Source organism: Heloderma suspectum, chromosome 3, assembly GCF_057233095.1.
Source record: "Heloderma suspectum isolate Gila_16-S chromosome 3, 16-S_ref, whole genome shotgun sequence".
NCBI classification, from domain to species: Eukaryota; Metazoa; Chordata; class Lepidosauria; order Squamata; family Helodermatidae; genus Heloderma; species Heloderma suspectum.
This window is the reverse complement of record NC_139460.1, coordinates 152991067-153011269: the sequence shown is the minus strand read 5'-3', so window position 1 is coordinate 153011269 and position 20203 is coordinate 152991067. Positions and strand designations below refer to the sequence as shown.

The window sequence follows — 20203 nt, the reverse complement described above, 5'->3', positions numbered from 1 at the left end:
GTCTCTGCTTCTTACTATGCTGTCTAGGTTTGCCATAGCTTTCCTCCCAAGGAGCAAGCGTCTTTTAATTTCATGGCTACAGTCACCGTCTGCGGTGATCTTAGAGCCCAAGAAAGTAAAATCTGTCACTGCTTCCATTTCTTCCCCTTCTATATTCCAGGAAGTGATGGGGCTGGATGCCATGATCTTAGTTTTTTTAACGTTGAGTTTCAAACCAGCTTTTGCACTCTCCACTTTCACCCTCAACAAGAGGCTCTTTAGATCCTCTTCGCTTTCTGCCATTAGGGTGGTATCATCTGCATATCGCAGGTTGTTGATAATTCTCCCAGCAATCTTAATTCCGACCTGTGATTCATCCAACCCGGCTTTTCTCATGATGTACTCTGCATATAAGTTAAATAAGCAGGGTGACAATATGCAGCCTTGTCGTACTCCTTTCCCAATTTTGAACCAATCAGTTGTTCCATCTCTGGTTCTTACTGTTGCTTCTTGACCCACGTACAGGTTTCTCAGGAGACAGGTAAGGTGGTCTGGTACTCCCATCACTTTAAGAATTTGCCACAGTTTGTTGTGATCCACACAATCAAAGGCTTTAGCATAGCCAATGAAGCAGAAATGGACGTTTTTCTGGAATTCTCTTGCTTTCTCCATGATGCAGCGAACGTTGGCGATTTGATCTCTAGTTCCTCTGCCTCTTCGAAACCCAGCTTGTACTTCCGGTAGTTCTCAGTTCGCATACTGCTGAAGCCTAGCTTGTAGGATTTTGAGCATCACCTTGCTAGCATGTGAAATGAGTGCAATTGTGCGGTAGTTTGAACACTCTTTGGCATTGCCCTTCTTTGGAATTGGAATGTAAACTGACCTTTTCCAGTCTTGTGGCCATTGTTGAGTTTTCCAAATTTGTTGGCATATTGAATGCAGCACTTTAACAGCATCATCTTTAAGATTTTTAAATAGCTCAGCTGGAATACTGTCATCTCCACTAGCTTTGCTGTTAGTAATGCTTGCTAAGGCCCACTTGACTTCACTCTCTAGGATGTCCGGCTCAAGTTCAGTGACCGCACTATCATGGCTATCAGGGACATTCAGATCTTTCCTGTATAGTTCTTCTGTGTATTCTTTCCACCTCTTCTTAATCTCATCTGCTTCTGTTAGGTCCCTGCCTTCTTTGTCCTTTATCATGCCCGTCTTTGCACAAAATGTTCCCTTGAGATCTCCGATTTTCTTGAAGAGATCTCTAGTCTTTCCCATTCTGTTGTTTTCCTCGATTTCTTTGCATTGTTCATTTAAGAACGCCTTCTTGTCACTCCTTGCTATTCTCTGGAACTCTGCATTCAGTCGGGTATATCTTCCCCTTTCTCCCTTGCTTTTCACTTCCCTTCTTTCCTCAGCTACTTGTAAAGCCTCATCAGACAGCCACTTGGCTTTCTTGCATTTCTTTTTCTTTGGGATGGATTGAGTTGCTGCGTCCTGAACAATGTTACGGACCTCCGTCCATAGTTCCTCAGGCACTCTGTCTATCAGGTCTAATTCCTGAAATCTATTCCTCACCTCCACTGTATATTCATAAGGGATATGATTTAGGTCATACCTGAATGGTTTAGTGGTTTTCCCTACGTTCTTCAATTTAAGCCGAAATTTTGCAAGAAGCAGCTCATGATCTGAGCCACAGTCAGCTCCAGGTCTTGTTTTGACTGACTGTATAGAGCTTCTCCATCTTTGGCTGCAAAGGACATAATCAATCTGATTTCGATATTGACCATCTGGTGATGTCCATGTGTAGAGTCGTCTCTTGTGCTGTTGGAAAAGAGTGTTTGCTATGATCAGTGTGTTCTCTTGGCAAAACTCTATTAGCTTTTGTCCTGCTTCATTTTGTACACCAAGGCCATGCCTGGCTGTTATCCCAGTGATTTCTTGACTTCCTACTTTAGCATTCCAATCCCCTATGATGAAGAGGACAATTTTTTTGGTGTTAGTTCTAGAAGGTGTTGTAGGTAGGGATGGAGGAGAATTTCTCCCCGAAACTTCAGGGGGCCGAGCGCCAACGCATTCGGTCCTCCGAAGGTTGTTCGGGGAGAAATTCTCTGCCCCCCCGCCCCCCGCCCCCCCCGGGATGGGACTTTCACGAATGTCCCTCCCGGCGGCGGGTCCTGTTGCCCTTATTTTCACCGTAGTCTACGTAAATCTTTACGTAGACTACAGGGACCAAATAAGGAATGCGAATGGCGGCTCCCTATGGGGGCCGCCATTTGCGTACGCGCTTTTTTTTTTCCCCAAAGTCACCCGTGATAGGCTACGTGACGATTAACGTAGCCTATCATGGCTGACTTTGCAGATCTAGCCGTGATAGGCTACGTAAATCGTTACATAGCCTATCACAGGGGCGTTTTTTTTTTTCTTTTGAAGTTCGTGGCCGGGGAGACGGGGCGCTTCTCCCAGGCCTGAATTTCGGCCGGGCGAGGTGGGAAGCCTTCCCCCCGGCCTGAATTTCGGCCGGGCGAGTAGGGAAGCCTCCCCCCCCGGCCTGAACTTAGGGGGGAGCAGCGAAGCACCTCCCCCCCACCGCGAAGCAAGCTGCGAGACCAGGTAAGTGACTTTCATGCACCCCTATTGTAGGTCTTCATAGAAACGATCAACCTCAGCTTCTTTGGCATCAGTGGTTGGGGCATAGACTTGAATTACTGTGATGTTGAATGGTTTGCCTTGGATTCGTACTGAGATCATTCTATCATTTTTAAGATTGTACCCCAGTACTGCTTTTCCCACCCTTTTGTTGACTATGAGTGCTACTCCATTTCTTCTAAGGGATTCTTGCCCATAATAGTAGATATGATGGTCACCTGAATTAAATTCACCCATGCCTGTCCATTTTAGTTCACTGATTCCCAAGATGTCGATGTTCAATCTTGCCATCTCATGTTTGACCACCTCCAGCTTACCCTGATTCATTGATCTGACATTCCAGGTTCCTAAACAATATTGTTCTTTACAGCATCGGATTTTCTTTTCACCACCGGACACATCCACAGCTGAGTGTCCTTTCGGCTTTGGCCCAGCTGCTTCACTCTTTCTGGCGCTACTTGGAAATACCCTCTGCTCTTCCCCAGTAGTATATTGGACACCTTCCGACCTGAGGGGCTCATCTTCCTGCGTCATATCTTTTAGCCTTGTGATACGTTCCATGGGGTTTTCTTGGCAAGAATACTGGAGTGGGTTGCCATTTCCTTCTCCAGTGGACCACATTTTGTCAGAACTCTCCGCCATGACCTGTCCATCTTGGGTGGCCCTGCACGGCATAGCTTATGGCTTCACTGAATTACGCAAGCCCCTTCGCCACAACAAGGCAGTGATCCATGAAGGGGAGCCTAAATCTACAGGAGGTGAAATAAGAATAGGGACTGGGGGGAAATGTGTTCAGTTCACATTTTAATGTGAACTTACCTAATTTCACACTTTCATGGACCAAATCTCTGTTATCCTTTGAAATTCACACTTCTCTGAATTTTTCATTGATGTTTTCCAATTTAAAAAATGCCTAAAAGGACAATATAATAGGGGAAATAATGTTTTAAAATGCATTGTATTAGGAAAATTGCTTGCGAAAATGTATACAAAAATACATGTATTAGAAGAATTATGCACAAAACTGCTTATGAATATCTATGTAAACATGAGTGTGTGTGTTTTGTGGGAAGGAATTCTCAAAATTTGGGATGAACTAAACTTAAGACTGGAGAAATTCTCAAAGTCTGAGATGAACCAAACATAAGATTGGAAAAATGAGAAATGGAGGAAAACCAGCATTGACAGATCTGCCCATCCTTATACAAGCAGGGTCTTCATTCTGTCATTTTACGCTGGGTATCCTGTGTGCTCTGCAGAGTACCTTTGTTACACACATTTGTTAGTGCTACGATGGGGCCTGTAAGGCTGCGTGAATGCAGACTTAAGAATTCATCTATCTGAATGATGTTTTATAGTTATTAACTCATGCACGGCCTTTTGACTTGCTACTGGCACCTTCCAAAGTCATAAGTCAAAACTAAAGTCTCCACAAAGACTGATGCATGTAGAAATGACAATCAGTGCTCGGCCTTCCTTCATCAGTCCCAAGGTGTCAGCTCTGCTCAACATGTAACCTTTGAGCGAGCAAATAATCCATTCTCTGGGGATGCTGATGTCATCCCTTTCTGTGTTTTGCGTTCTGTGTTCAGCTGTCAAGCATATGGCTTTGAGAAAAGACCTGACCTGTTGTAGTGGAGTGGCTCAAAAAATGTAGTGGCCAAGAAGCCACCAATTGGGTTGAAATATCACCTCAGCAATTCACTTGCTGTGCTGTAGGCAAGAGATCATTATCTCAGCCTCAGTGCCCACCCCTCCATGCAAAATGGGATAATACTGGCTGACATTGATCAGATATGTTCCTGATCCAGGAATGATTGAACCGTTGGAGGCTGGGGGCTCCAATGTCAGTGGGGCTGTGAATCCGCTCTGGGTTTCAGTCAAAACCAGTTAGAATTCTAAAGGAGCCATCCAAGGTGCTGAACCTATTTTGGGGGTTGGGTTCAGCACTGTGGATAGCCCCTTTAGAGTTCTGACTGGTTCTAACTGAAACCTAAAGCAGATGTACAGCCCCACTGACATCAGAGCCACCAGCTTCCACTGGACTGAGATATGCAGTAAATTCCAAATATGAATAGGCAACATGTAAGGAGAGCACCTAAGATGGGAATGTGTTAATTCTGAAATCCAGCAGTGTCACTCAAATGCACAGATGTCAGAGAATTCTGCCATGGTGAATTCTGCCATTCGGTGAGGCTGAATGCCAGTGCATTCAGCCCCCTGAAATCTGTGGCAGAACAAAGTCCCACACCCACCCCACAAAAGGCGCGTGAAACGGGACACTTACCTGGTGCCGTTCGCGCTGCTTTGCGAATGGCAGCTGCGTCTGCAGCCACCATTTGCTTCCCTATTTTTGCCGTGATAGGCTACGTAAATACTAAGCCATTTGCATCCCTGCGGAGGCCGTGATAGGCTACTTAAATATTTATGTAGCCTATTATGGCAAAAAAAAAGGGAACGCAAATGGTGGCCACCGTAGCCACCGCCATTTGCGTTCCCTTTTTTTGCTGTGATAGGCTATGTAAATATTTACGTAGCCTATCATGGCCAAAAAACAGGAACGCAAATGGCGGCTGCCATAGCCACCGCCATTTGCTTCCACAGGCCCCACACGGCGCCTGCGAATGCACCCAGCCAGCGGCTCCATGGAGTTGCTGCGGAGCGGAGCCGGCCAGGTTAGGATTTCGGGGGGAGGTGCGGAGCGCCTCCCCCCCACCGCGAATCACCCCATTGAAAAGGTAAGTGACTTTTGTACATCCCTAACAGAGTTCCATTTTTTTTTTTTACATTATTTATTTACTCTGCAGGTTGAGAGAATTTCTTCATAGACAAAAAGACTGGCAAAAGTATTTTCATATCAGATGCTTTTTTTCTTATGTTGGTCATTTGGCCACAGTAGAATTCTGGGGGCAATGTGCAAACAGCTAAGGCACTATACAGTGTACCATGCGTGTGTTTAAGGATTTTTCTAAAAAATTAAAAATACACTACATTCCAATAATAAATCTGTTGAAAGGCAAAAGTTAAATCTCTAAATGTATTTTATCAGAAGTTGTATAATATGGATCTGAGAAAACAAACAAACAAACAAACACCTTCTAGAATACTCTCTTCCCTACTGCTATCATGGAAACTACTAGAAAGATTTAACAACTTTTTCCACAACGTAGCACACAATATCCTAATGTAATAATGGCTACTCTTTTGACCAAGAGGTCTTCTCATCATTATGCATCTATTTGTAGAGCAGAGCAAGGGAGAAGGTACTCTAACCTCTGTCACCAGCTAGAGGACCATGGGCCACTGGGAAGTTCAATCCCTTAAGTCTCAGGAAAAATATGAGTGAGGGAAGATCACCCAGGATCCAGATGGATGTAAATGGCCACCAACTCATCTCTTTGTTCAAACAAATCTCTCTCCTCTACCTTTTCCCTCAGCTCCCCTTCTCTTGCACACCTGGCCCAAGACATTTTGCTGATTGAGGAGAAAGACAACATGACACCCCTCCCATTCCCTGTACAAAAGCTGACTGGACTGTCACTTGAATCTTTCTGCAACACTGACAATGGGAAAGCATCCTCCACCACACCTGAAGGGAACAGGCTAGTTTAAGGGGTGCAGGACCTGCTATGTGGCACACAATTATCTCCTCTTAACAATTTGCTGCTGCCTTCCAGCATGTGCCACCTGAGGCAACCACTTCACTTCGTTTAATGGTAGGGCTGGCACTGTTCCCTTCTATGTCCAGTCTTTTAGATGGTAAGCAGGAGGGCAGGACGTCTAATGTAGAGTGCCTCCTTGACATGGATGCTCCAGAAATAAGAACAACATTAAAAAACACCAAACTTATCAACTCTTAGTTTGTTAAAAAAAGTTCTGTTCTGTCAGGCATAGCTTCACTTTTGATATAGGTAGGTATTTTTGGTTGCAAACAGAGATGTACCCCATGAAAAATGTCAATACTCTTGTAAGCTGTCTCAAGCATTTGGAAAACAGAATGCAAAAACAACAACATCACACCAGATAAATAGATAAGTATTCAAACACAATCCCTCAAAATTCATGTGGATATTTCACTTGAGAAGGACTCTTCACATTTCTCTTGAATTATGCATTATGCAAAACGTGGTGGCAACACTACTTCAATGTATTACAGGATGCCAACCATTTACAGGAGAAGGAAGCTCAAGACAGAATGGACTGGTACTAAAACCTGAAAAGGGGATTCACAACTGTAATGGCCCCAGGCCTGTAACCAAGTCACCTGTAGTTTTAGAGGGGCCTAGAGATCCATAATGCTTGGCTTAGGTTCATTATTAGTGCAATTCCCTTGCTAGTGGGCCTCTGAGCATGTGAGATGAGTCAAAGGTCAATAGGGCTGCCTCAGCACATTCCATGCTAACGGCTAGTATTTTATCAGGGCCTAGGATGTGCCTGAGAAGTGAAGCTATGTTTATGCCGAGCTACAGGTGGCTGTGCTGGAAAAGTTCTGATTGTTTCCCCTCTGATGTGGGGCTGGTAGCCTATGCTGGGAAAGTTGCAGATGTATGCTAATTAACGCTTGCTGCTCTCATGCTGCCTCACTGCTGACATGTATGATACAAAACCCATTCTACCCCTTGGCTCTAGGTTCAGAGAAGCTGTCTTATCCAACCACTGGGTACGCTTGTGTGCTGTAAGTACTCAATAAAGTCTCCGTGTAAGCAAACCTGGGTCTGGCTTATCATTATCTCAGCACCTCCAAACCTTGGCAGCCCACTGCTGGGGCATACAACAACTCATATTGCTTCAAGCCACTGATCTTTCCAGCAGGGCACAGATCACTTACACCCAACCACCAGCAATGGTAGATCTTGGCTGATCTTCTGAATTCTGAGCATTCGAGCAGGAGTGTCATGGTGTTGGTTTTACTAATTTGCAACTCCATGTGGCTGCTTTGAAGATCAGGAAAGAGACTCACTGGGTGAGGATGTGTATAGCCCTTTCTTGTCTTATCCTTGATCGTAATTCCTTTCCCCAACCTGTAATTAGCTGTGTGAGTAGGAGGGGGCCTTGAGACAAGTGCAGATGCTGTGCCACCCCCACCCCCTTCCACAGCTAATAGCCACTTTCTTGTATGTATGTGATTTAGACTGGGGATTGGGAAGGAAAGGGTAAAATCCTCTACCAGAGTACCATTTCCACAATATTGAAAGCCACTGCATGGGGACACTAATTAGATGAAGATAATAAACAAATGTGGGCAATCCTACTAATAGATCTCTTGTACTATTATGCTCAGTTTGATCCTTAGGTTGTGCCACTTCGGACTTTCCTATTATGCTAGCTTTCCATATGTGGCATCAAACATACAATCCATTAGTTGTAATTGGAACTGGCATCATTCAGGTACATCACATTGCTTTTTCTATGTGTCTGAATCTGCTGAGAGATTGAGATTCATGCAGGGCGAAGAATGAGGGGCTAGCTAAGTGGTATCACTGGCCTTCCAATAATAAAGGGCTTTGCGCTACATGAATATTGACACAACGTTGCTTTCTAAATGGAAATCTTGGCAGTCCTGCTATCATTTTGAGAGAATCCAAGGGGGGAAACATGCTACAGTTATTCACACACCAACGAACTTCCCCTTTAGCTATAATGGTGACACAGATCAAAAGTTGCACACCATCAATGACAGTGCCGAATAGGAGCTCAGGTCTCCAGTGAAGCAACTTGAAAGCACCAGCAATAAAAAAAGAAATCACTTAGATTACCTTAGATACCCTGTTAGCAACTTCTCTGCCTACGGTCAGTCCCTGAACAAAGGTCCTTGCAGCGATGAAGGCTCTTGTCACTTGAACCTTCAGTTTCCTAGGTACGTCCCCGAAAGGCTTAAGCTGGTCTGTGTATTTGCTTACACACTCTAGATAGTCCTCGGAGAAATGATAGTGGGGGTTTATGAGCTGGAACATTCGCTCTAATAGCCGAGCCCAGAAGTCATTCAACATTTCCTCCAAGTTCACGTTGCCTCCAGTGTAATATCGCTTCAGTTCTATGAAGAGATCCTGGAATACTTCCGAATTCTGCATGTATAGCATTCCATACGTCCGTACAAACATGTCATTTAAGGATCTCTCTGCATTCTCCAGGAGTTCTCGGAAAAATTCTATACAAAAAAGAAGCATGTGTGTAAGGAAAAATAGAACAAGAGCACCACCAAAAATCCTAGCAACAATTATAATGATAATAGCGATTATGATGCTGACAGCTATAACAACAACAGCAACACCCTACAGTAATGATGATTGCAGTGTATCATATCTGTTGTATCCTTTAATGTAGGGGTTGGCAACAAATACCATGTAGGCTACATGCAGCCTCTGCCACCCTTGGTGTGGCCCCTGCCACCCCATCCCACCACGCTGCTGGGATTTGTGGCACCAACAAACAGCCTAGTGGTTTACCACTATGGAGCAGTAAATGGGTCAAATTTAACTTGCTCTCATATGAAGTTTGACCTTTTACTGCACTATAGCTGCTCCAGAGTGGTTGAAAGGTCAAATTTAAAGGAGAACAAGCTACATTTGATATATTTACTACCAAATGTTTGGCAACTGCCACCGAATTGGCGGAGGCAGGAGTGGGGGGCTGCCACAGGGCCAGGGGAAGGCAAAATGGCCACCCCCCCAAGTTGATCATCCCTGCTTTAATGTCTTGGGGAAGACATTTGCTCAAATAATTGTGTTGCCTTTGCTTTTTTAAAAAAGAAAGAATAATAAACAGTCCAATACTGTGCAGGTTTATTCAAAAGCAACTTCCACTGTGTTCACTCAGGCTTACTCACAAGTAAGTGTGTATGGTAATGCAGCCTGAGATTTGAATTGGAGAAGGTTCCTTTGAAATCACATTAAAAATAGAAAGCATTGGATTCCTCATGAGGGAGCAGAATCAAAAATCCATAGCTCTAAATGTTAAATATGCTTTTAAGGAAACTGCTCTGAAAGCTGTTCCATTTATATTTCAAGGATTGTTTAAGCACTGAAACTCTTACCACTTAGATATTGAATTGCTGGCGTTCCAGCTTTTGAGTACTAAATATAAGAGAATGAGATATTTAGGGAATAGGATGCCTAAAACAACAAGTTTAAAATGAAGAATTGCCTTGGAGGCTTACAGGTGGGAGAGAGGGGAAGGTCTTAGAGGCTCACCAGGGGTGATTTGGGGAAGGGATTGTTCCCCACTGCACTTGGGGTTACATCACTAGCTTAGGAGCATAATAGGGCCTGTTTTAGTTCAGTTTCCAAATCTGGCATTTTTGCCCACCCCTGCTTTAATGGGGGGAAATAGTTCAGTTTTCCGAGACCAATGAGTTAGGCTGGGGATTGAGGGAGGTTGTTCCATCACTCCTGATACGTGGATCACATTGCCAAGTGTACTGCTAGAAGATTATAAATCTGATAAATTACATGCTGAAGTGGCTTACATCCTGCATTGGCAACATGAACTGGGCCCAAAAAGGCACTGAGGTCAGAGGCATTCTGTGGCCTTTGTCAAGTATTATCAGAGCTGGCCCAAGACATTTTGCTGCCAGAGGCGAAGGACAAGATGGCACTCCCCCCTCCATATACAGAAGCAGACTGGACTTGCAATTGAATCCTATCTCCACACTAATAATGGAACAGCATCCTCCTGAGGGCAGCAGGCCAGCTTAGATTGTACAGGAGAGCCTGTATGACCCACGGAGCTCTGCCTTCCTACACCTCACTGTCACTCCCTGCACTCCCAGAATCTGCTGCCTGAAGCAGCTGCCTCACTCTGCCTAATGATAGGGCCAGCCCTGAGTATTATACTAGTTCAGAGGAGATGCAGAGGAAGCACTCTTGCTCCTCCTTGGTTGTGAAGAATAAAGACGTTTGTTTCATTTAAGAAGTGGGTCCCAGTGTAGAATACATGGCTGTCATCATAATCTGCTGCAGATTCCATTATGCGTTCTGCCAAACTCCAGTTGATTATAGGATGATCGCTTTGGAATCTCTAAAAAGGAGAAAATGCATCACCAAAAAAGAGGACAGCAAAGTGCATAATGTTTGCATATGCTAATTCCTAGGTACAGATGCAAATTTACACAATATCGTTATAATTTAAATAGAAATGGAACGCATCCCACCATAGCGTGGACCACTGCGACCAGGTGTCTTGTGCGCCCGGCTGTTCAGGTGCTGTTCTTTATCTTTAAACCTTCCAATAGAGCTGTCCTCTGGCAGCCCTTCAAACAGAGGGCTGTCCTCTGTAACAGAGTACACATGGCCACCCTAGTTTCAGGGACAGCATCCAAGGTAGGCATGGTTGGGTGCCTACCAAGGGCCCACACCCCAGCAGGGGCTCACTGACGCGAGCGTCCTGGAGTTGCTCCTGTTTTTCACCACTGCAACCTGCTTGTTCACCTGCCACTTACTCTGGCCCAGACAACAGAGGTAGCGTGAAGGAAGAAGAGCAGCAGCTTCCACGTATTTCTAACATTTTCTTTTAACTAGATTTCTATACAGCCCAATAGCTGAAGCTCTCTGGGTGGCTCACAACAATTAAAACCACCAAATGAATAATAAAATACAATATAAAATATAAACACATAAACAACTACAATATAAAGGTATAAACCACAATAAAACCTAGCAGCAATACAGAGTTTTAAAATACAGCAACAGGTTTTAAACCACAAAGCTAAAAGATCAAAATGCCTGGGGTAAAAAAGTCTTCTCTTGGCACTGGAAAGGGCACAATGTAGGTGGCAGGTGAGCCTCTCTGGGAAGCTCATTCCATAACCAGGATGCCACAGCAGAAATGGCCCTCTTTCTGGTAGCCACCCACCTCATTTCCTGAAGATGATCTTAGCATCTGGGTAGGTACATAGGGGAGGGGATGATCTTTCAGATAACCTGGTTAGGGCTTTGAATGGTAATACCAGCACTTTGAATTGGGCCTGAAAATGGACTGGCAGCCGGTGTAGATTCTAAAGGACTGGCATGATATGATCACATTGGCTGTCCCTGTTAACAGTCTTGGAGCCTTATTTTGGACCAGCTGAAGTTTCTGGCCCATTTTCAAAGATTGCTCCACATATAATGCACTGCAGTAATCCAGACAAGAGGTTATCAGAGCATGGATAACTGTAGCTAGGTTGTCTCTGTCCAGATAAGGACATAGTTGGTATATCATCCTTAGCTGACAAAAGGTGCACTATGCCACCGAGTCCAGCTGTGCCTCAAGTTCTGGGTCCAAGAGCAACCTCAAACTATAAACCTGATCCTTTAGAGGGAGTGCTGTGCAACCCCCTGCAGATTGAGGTTGAATATCACTTAGTCAGTCAGGCAGACGAACCACCCACTAACAATACATCTGTCTTGTCTGGATTGAGTCTCTGTTTATTGGCCCTCATCCAGTCCATTACCATGCCCAGGCACTGATTCAGAACAGCCACTGCCTCACCTGGATTTGATGAAAAAGGTGGGTGTCATCTGCATATTGATGACACCTCAGCCCACACCACCAGTTAACCTCCCCCAGTGGTTTCATGTAGATGTTGAGCAGCCTGGGGGATAAAACAGAGCCCTGCAGCATCCCATGACATAGCTGCCAAGACACAGAGCAATATTCCCGCAGCACCACCTTCTGGAATCAGCCATCCAAGTAGAGGCGGAACCACTGCAGCCCAGTGCCTCCAACTCCCAGCTCAGACAACCTATCAAGAAGGATACCATGGTCGATGGTATCGAAAGCCACTGAGAGGTCCAAGAGAATCTCCTGGCAAAGGTAATTCCACATGGCGACCAAGGCAGTTTCTCTTCCAAAGCCAGGCCCGAAGCCTGATTGAAATGGACCTAGAAAATCAATTTCTCTCCGGAGTGCCTAACTGTGCAAAATGTCTGTTAGGAACAGAGTCTTCAATGTAGCATCACTGGAAATCCTCCCGCCCCAATGTATTTTGATCTTCTTTGCAATATTACAGAATCACCAGCTATTCAAGAAACAATTTAAAATTATGTTAACAGTTCAATGCTGAACAATAACATTCTTTATTGTAATAGAAGATGTCGGTCTGTCTGTCTGTCTCTCTCCATCGCTACAAATAGTTTTATGGTTTCTCACATGAGAGCGAAGTCTAATCCGAGGCCAGGAGATGCAGTTGCATGTATTACAACGATACATCCTGGTGTGAGTGTGACTATGAGTTCACAGCACTGGATTTACAGTGTGTGTTCTTATCCTGTAGAAATGACTCATGTCCTGTCGAAACGACTCCATGAACAAAAATAAGGCTACTGATGAGAAGATCAAATTTATGCCATGTCTTTAGTATGTGTTGTTGTTGTTCAGTCGTTCAGTCATGTCCGACTCTTCGTGACCCCATGGACCATAGCACGCCAGGCCTTCCTGTCCTCCGCTCTCTCCCGGAGTGTACTCAGGTTCATATTCATTGCATCGGTGATGCTATCTAGCCATCTCATCCTCTGCCGTCCCAATCTCCTTTTGCCTTCAGTTTTTCCCAACATCAGGGTCTTTTCCAGAGAGTTTTCTCTTCGCATTAGGTGGCCAAAATATTTGAGCTTCAGCTTCAGTAACTGTCCTTTCAATGAGCACTCAGGGTTGATTTCCTTTAGGATGCACTGATTTGACCTCCTTGCAGTCCAGGGGACTCGTAAGAGTCTTCTCCAGCACCACAGTTCGAATGCATCAATTCTTCGGCGCGCAGCCTTCCTTATAGTCCAGCTCTCACAGCCATACATTACTACTGGGAAAACCATAGCTTTGATTAGACGGACCTTTGTCGGCAAGGTGATGTCTCTGCTTCTTACTATGCTGTCTAGGTTGGCCATAGCTTTCCTCCCAAGGAGCAAGCGTCTTTTAATTTCATGGCTACAGTCACCGTCTGCGGTGATCTTGGAGCCCAAATAAATAAAATCTGTCACTGCTTCCATTTCTTCCCCTTCTATATGCCAGGAAGTGATGGGGCCAGATGCCATGATCTTCGTTTTTGAAATGTTGAGTTTCAAACCAGCTTTTGCACTCTCCACTTTCACCCTCAACAGGAGGCACTTTAGATCCTCTTTGCTTTCTGCCATTAGGGTGGTATCATCTGCGTATCTGAGGTTGTTGATAATTCCCCCAGCAATCTTAACTCCGACCTGTGATTCATCCAACCTGGCATTTCTCATGATGTACTCTGCATATAAATTAAATAAGCAGGGTGACAATATACAGCCTTGTTGTACTCCTTTCCCAATTTGGAACCAATGTGTTGTTCCATGTCTGGTTCTTACTGTTGCTTCTTGACCCTCGTACAGGTTTCTCAGGAGACAGGTAAGGTGGTCTGGTACTCCCATCTCTTTATAGGGATGGCGGAGAATTCCGCCACGGATTTCAGTGAGGCCGAATGCACTGGCATTCAGCCCCCTGAAACCCGTGGCGGAATGGCCTCCCACCCCCACCCCCCCACGGAATCCCCCCCGGGACGAAGCTTACCTGGGGCGGATATTTCGGCAGCTCTGGCTCTGGCGGTGGCAGCTGGTCTCTTGACCGGCTGCTGCGGACTGAAATGGTGGCCGCCGTAGTGGCCGCCATTTGCCTCCGGTCAGGCTGCCGTGATAAGCTACGTATTTACGTTGCCTATCATGGCTAGGGGTGCACGAAACCCACTTACCTGGTCTCGCAGCTTTTCGCGGTGGGGGGAGGCGCTTCGCTGCTCTCCCCCTGAAGTTCAGGTCGGGGGGGGAGGCTTCCCGCCTCGCCCGGCCGAAATTCAGGCCGGGGAGGAGGCGCCTCGCCTCGCCGCGAAATTAAAAGTAAAAAAATACGCCCCCGTGATAGGCTACATGACGATTAACGTAGCCTATCACGGCTAGATCTGCAAAGTCAGCTGTGATAGGCTACATAAATCGTCACATAGCCTATCACGGGTGACTTAAAAAAAAAAAAAAAAAGCGCGTACGCAAATGGCGGCCCCCATAGGGAGCCGCCATTCGCGTTCCTTATTTGGTCCCTGTAGTCTACGTAAATAGCATTGCCCTTATTTTCGCCGTAGTCTACGTAATCTTTACGTAGACTACAGCGACCAAATAAGGAACGGGAATGGCGGCTCCCTATGGGGGCCACCATTATCCGTACGCGCTTTTTTTTTTTCCCCTTTAAAGTCACCCGTGATAGGCTACGTGACGATTTATGTAACCTATCATGGCTGACTTTGCAAATCTAGCCGTGATAGGCTACGTTAATCGTCACGTAGCCTATCACGGGGGCATTTTTTTTTTTTTTAGTTTTATTGGAATGGCGGCGGCGGCAGCCGGTCAAAAGATTGGCTGCCGCCCCCGCCCTTGACGAAGACCCGACGAACCGCCGCTGGGACCCGCCGCCGGGAGGGACATTCGGGAAAGGTAAGTCCCGTCCCGGGGGTGGTGCGGGGGGCAGGGGGTGCGTGGAGAATTTCTCCCCGAAACTTCTTCGGGGGGCCGAACACGTTGGCGCTCGGCCCCCCGAAGTTTCGGGGAGAAATTCTCCACCATCCCTAACAGCATCATCTTTTAGGGTCTGAAATAGCTCAGCTGGAATACTGTCATCTCCGCTAGCTTTGTTGTTAGTAATGCTTCCTAAGGCCCACTTGACTTCACTCTCTAGGATGTCCGGCTCATCAGTGACCGCACTATCATGGCTATCAGAGACATTCAGATCTTTCCTGTATAGTTCTTCTGTGTATTCTTTCCACCTCTTCTTAATCTCATCTGCATCTGTTAGGTCCCTGCCTTCTTTGTCCTTTATCATGCCCAAAACGTTCCCTTGATATCTCCGATTTTCTTGAAAAGATCTCTAGTTTTTCCCATTCTATTGTTTTCCTCGATTTCTTTGCATTGTTCATTTAAGAAGGCCTTCTTGTCTTTCCTTGCTGTTCTCTGGAATTCTGCATTCAGTCGGGTATATCTTCCCCTTTCTCCCTTGCTTTTCGCTTCCCTTCTTTCCTCAGCTACTTGTAAAGCCTCATCAGACAGCCACTTTGCTTTCTTGCATTTCTTTTTCTTTGGGATGGATTGAGTTGCTGCCTCCTGAACAATGTTACGGACCTCCGTCCATAGTTCCTCAGGCACTCTGTCTATCAGGCCTAATCCCTGAAATCTATTCCTCACCTCCACTGTATATTCATAAGGGGTCTGATTTAGGTCATGCCTGAATGGTTTAGTGGTTTTCCCTACGTTCTTCAAGTTAAGCTGAAATTTTGTGATAAGAAGCTCATGATCTGAGCTACAGTCAGCTCCAGGTCTTGTTTTTACTGACTGTATGGAGCTTCTCCATCTTTGACTGCAAAGGACATAATCAATCTGATTTCGATATTGACCATCCGGTGATGTCCATGTGTAGAGTCGCCTCTTGTGCTGTTGGAAAAGAGTGTTTGCTATGATCCGCGTGTTCTCTTGGTAAAATTCTATTAGCCTTTGTCCTGCTTCATTCTGTACACCAAGGCCATGCTTGCCTTTTATCCCGGTGATTTCTTGACTTCCTACTTTAGCATTCCAATCCCCTATGATGAAGAGGACAATTTTTTTGGTGTTAGTTCTAGAAGGTGTTGTAGGTCTTCATAGAACTGATCAACCTCACCTTCTTTGGCATCAGTGGTTGGGGCATAGACTTGAATTACTGTGATGTTGAATGGTTTGCCTTGGATTCGTACTGAGATCATTCTATCGTTTTTGAGATTGTACCCCAGTACTGCTTTTCCCACCCTTTTGTTGATTATGAGTGCTACTCCATTTCTTCTAAGGGATTCTTGCCCCCAGCAGTAGATATGATGATCACCTGAATTAAATTCGCCCATGCTTGTCCATTTTAGTTCGCTGATTCCCAAGATGTCGCTGTTCAATCTTGCCATCTCATGTTTGACCACCACCAGCTTACCTTGATTCATTGATCTGACATTCCAGGTTCCTAAACAATATTGTTCTTTACAGCATTGGATTTTCTTTTCACCACCAGACATCCACAGCTGAGTGTCCTTTCGGCTTTGGCCCAGCTGCTTCACTCTTTCTGACGCTACTTGGAAATTCCCTCTGCTCCTCCCCAGTAATATATTGGACACCTTCCGACCTGAGGGGCTCATCTTCCAGCGTCATATCTTTTAGCCTTGTGATACATTCTATGGGGTTTTCCTGCCAGGAATGCCGGAGTGGGTTGCCATTTCCTTCTCCAGCGGACCACATTTTGTCAGAACTCTCCGCCATGACCTGTCCATCTTGGGTGGCCCTGCACAGCATAGCTTATGGCTTCACTGAGTTATGCAAGCCCCTTCGCCACAACAAGGCAGTGATCCATGAAGGGGATCAATATGAATCCCCATGAAGGGGATTAATATGTAATGATACTTAAAAGAAGAAGCTACAAGAAGCTAGTAGATGAAGAATGGGAAAGGTGAGAGCAAAAGAAAGAGAGAAGAGAAAAACAAGCGTGGATAAGTCATGAAGAAGAAAAGACAGAAAAGAGAAAAATGATCGTCCTTTTTGTTCTGCAGATATTTCTCCACACGCAACCTATCCCCAAAAGCTCACAAAACACAAGCCAAAGCTATTAGAATATAGTGTGTCCTGGTATATTAATATGCCAGTTGGACTTCTATAGCAAAGAGTGGTTTTTACAATAAGACCACAGTTGGTGAGGAAGAAGTTGGAAGATTCAGGACAGATAAAAGGAAGTACTTCTTCACACAGCACATAGTTAAACTATGGAATTCGCTACCACAGGATGTAGTAGTGATGGCCACCAATTTGGATGGCTTTAAAAGGAGGTTGAACAAATTCCTGGAGGAGAAGGCTATCAATGGCTACTAGTCCTGATGGCTATGAGCTACCTCCAGTACTAGAAGCAGTGAGCCTATATACACCAGTTGCTGGGGAACATGGGCAGGAGGGTGCTGTTGCTCTCATGCCCTGCTTGTGGGTTCCCAGCTGACAGCTGGTTGGCCACTGTGAACGGAATGCTGGACTAGATGGACCCTTGGTCTGATCCAGCAGGGCTCTTCTTATATTCTTAAGTTTTCTAACCAGTGATACGTTAGGAACAGATTTGCTCAGTGCTTTCAGATCTGTTACACATTTTGTGCTGACAAGACATATTGCACATGTAACACAAGGAATGGATCTGAGAACAGCTGTTATTTTCCCCAATATATTTCATTCATCTGATGAGAAACATCCCTATTTTACTACCTGTCTCTTGAACAATTACCTCTACGAATTGTTCATTTGTTCCCACAAGGTCAAAGTGAAAATATCATTCATACAGTAGATGAAAAGTCCACATACTCTAATTTACACCAAATACTGCATACCACAGTGAGTATGCTTTAAGTGTAATATTTGGGAATTCCTACACCAAGTATTATTTTTTGTGCAGCTGCTTTTTTTCAAATGGCTCCCAAGAGACTGGCCTTTTATCATCTTTATAAATGGCTTTAATTGTTCAATTGATCTCAGATACTTGAGATCTATTATTTAGGTACTATGGTTGAGTCAACTCAGTCATCATTACAGACATGTCTCCCTTCTTCTGCCATATTATTTATTTATTATTACATTTCTATATTGCCCAATAGCCAAAGCTCTCTCAGTGGTTCATAACAATTAAAACCATAAAATACAACATGATACAATACAATCTAAAAGTATAAAAGTTTAAAACTACAGTATAAGAACATCCACAATAAAACCTACCAGCTGTGCAAAGATTTTAAATTCAGTGACAGATTTAAAACAACAGAAACTGAAAGACAAGAATGCCTGGGAAAATAAGGTCTTCACCTGGTGCCGAAAAGAGCACAATGAAGGTGCAAGGCAAGCCTCTATGGGAAACTCATTCTACAGCCAGGGTGCCAAAACAGAAAAGACCCCCTTCTTAGTAGCTTCCTTAGTAGCTTCCGTTCCTCACTTCCTTTGGTGGGAGCTCCTGGAGAAGGACTACTTATGGTCTGGGCAAGTATATATGGGAGGAGACGAGCCTTCAGGTAACCTGGTACCAAGCCATTTATGGCTCTGAATGTAATACCAGCACTTCGAATCAGGCCCAGAAATGGACTGGCAGCCAGCACAGATGGGAAAGTACCAGCATAATGTGATCACATTGGCCAGTCTCCAATCTTGCTGCCCTATTTTGGACCAGCTGAAGTTTCCTGACTATTTTCAAAAGCAGCCCCACATAAAACACATTGCAGTGATCCAGGCGAGAGATTACCAGAGCATGGACAACTGTAGCTAGGCTATTTCTGTCCAGATAAGGATGTAGTTGGCATATCAGCCTAAGCTGACAAAAGGTGCTCTGTCTGTGCCACCGAGTCTACCTGTACCTCTAGTAACAATGCTAGATCCAAGAGCACACCCATGCTATGAACCTCATCCTTTAGGGGAGTGCAACCCCTCCAGAGCAGGTCCAACATCACTTATCTGGGCAGACAAACCACCCACTAACAGTACCTCCATCTTGTCTGCATCGAGTCTCTGTTTATTGGCCCTCACCAGGTTCTCAGGATGCGTATATATATATATATATATATATATATATATATATATATATATATTGGAGGAAGCCCAACACAGTTTAGCCTTTTTGTTATTTTTAGGCCTTCTTCAGGGGGCAGAGAAAAAAGTCTGCAGAATTCTTTCAACAACAGATTGTCTCCTGTGTCAATCTACTGGTGATTTTTTTTTTTTCCTGCTGCTGAAAGAATTCTGCAGACTTTTTTTCCCTACCCCCTGAAGAAGGCCTAAAAATAAGAAAAAGGACAAGATGCATTGGATATATATATATATATGCATCCTGAGAACCTGTCTCTCTTCTTTGTGATTTACTTTGGATGCTCATCTCCCTCTGTTTTCTTACTGATTCAGAGCAGCCATTGCCTCACCTGGATTTGATGAAAAGGAGTGATAGAGCTGGGTGTCACATATTGATGACATCTCAACCCACACCACTGGACAACCTCCCCCAGTGGTTTCATATAGATGTTGAATAGCATGAGGGATAGAAAAGAGCCTTGTAGAACCCCATAGCATAATAGCCAAGGCACAGAGCAATAATCCTCCAGCACCATCTTCTGGAATCGGCCATCCAAGTAGGAGCAGAACCACTGCAATCCAGTGCTTTCAACTCCCAACCCAGGCAACCTATCCAGAAGGATATGATGGTTGATACCAGTGAAAGCCACTGAGAGGTCCAAGAGAATGAGTAGGGCCACACTCTCCCTGTCCCTTTCTTGGCAAAGGTCATCCCACAGGTTGACCAAGGCAGTTTCCATTCTAAAACCAGAAGCCCGATTGAAATGGGTCTAGATAATCAGTTTCATTCAAGAGTGCCTCGAGTTGACTGGCAACCACACACTCAAGCACCATGCACAAGAAGGGGATGTTGGCTACTGGCCTATAGTTCTTAACATCATCCAGGTCTAGGTTAGGCTTTTTCAGGAGTGGCATAAATACCACCTCATTTACAGAGGCTAATACCACCTGCTCTCTCACAGAGGAACTTACAGCCTCCTGGACCCAGCCAGACATCCCCTCCCTTTTAGATATAA

General features: G+C 44.9%; 1 protein-coding gene across 2 annotated transcripts in view; it reads right to left on the bottom strand.

Moving 5' to 3' along the window:
* The window catches only part of GPC6 (glypican 6), a 1207844-nt gene that overhangs the window by 573417 nt on the left and 614224 nt on the right, over positions 1 to 20203 (bottom strand). For both annotated transcript variants that reach the window (XM_084844735.1, XM_084844736.1), the window contains exon 3: positions 8379 to 8770. In XM_084844735.1, the coding sequence (XP_084700861.1) occupies positions 8379 to 8770 (392 nt within the window). The remainder of the gene's footprint in view (positions 1 to 8378; positions 8771 to 20203) is intronic.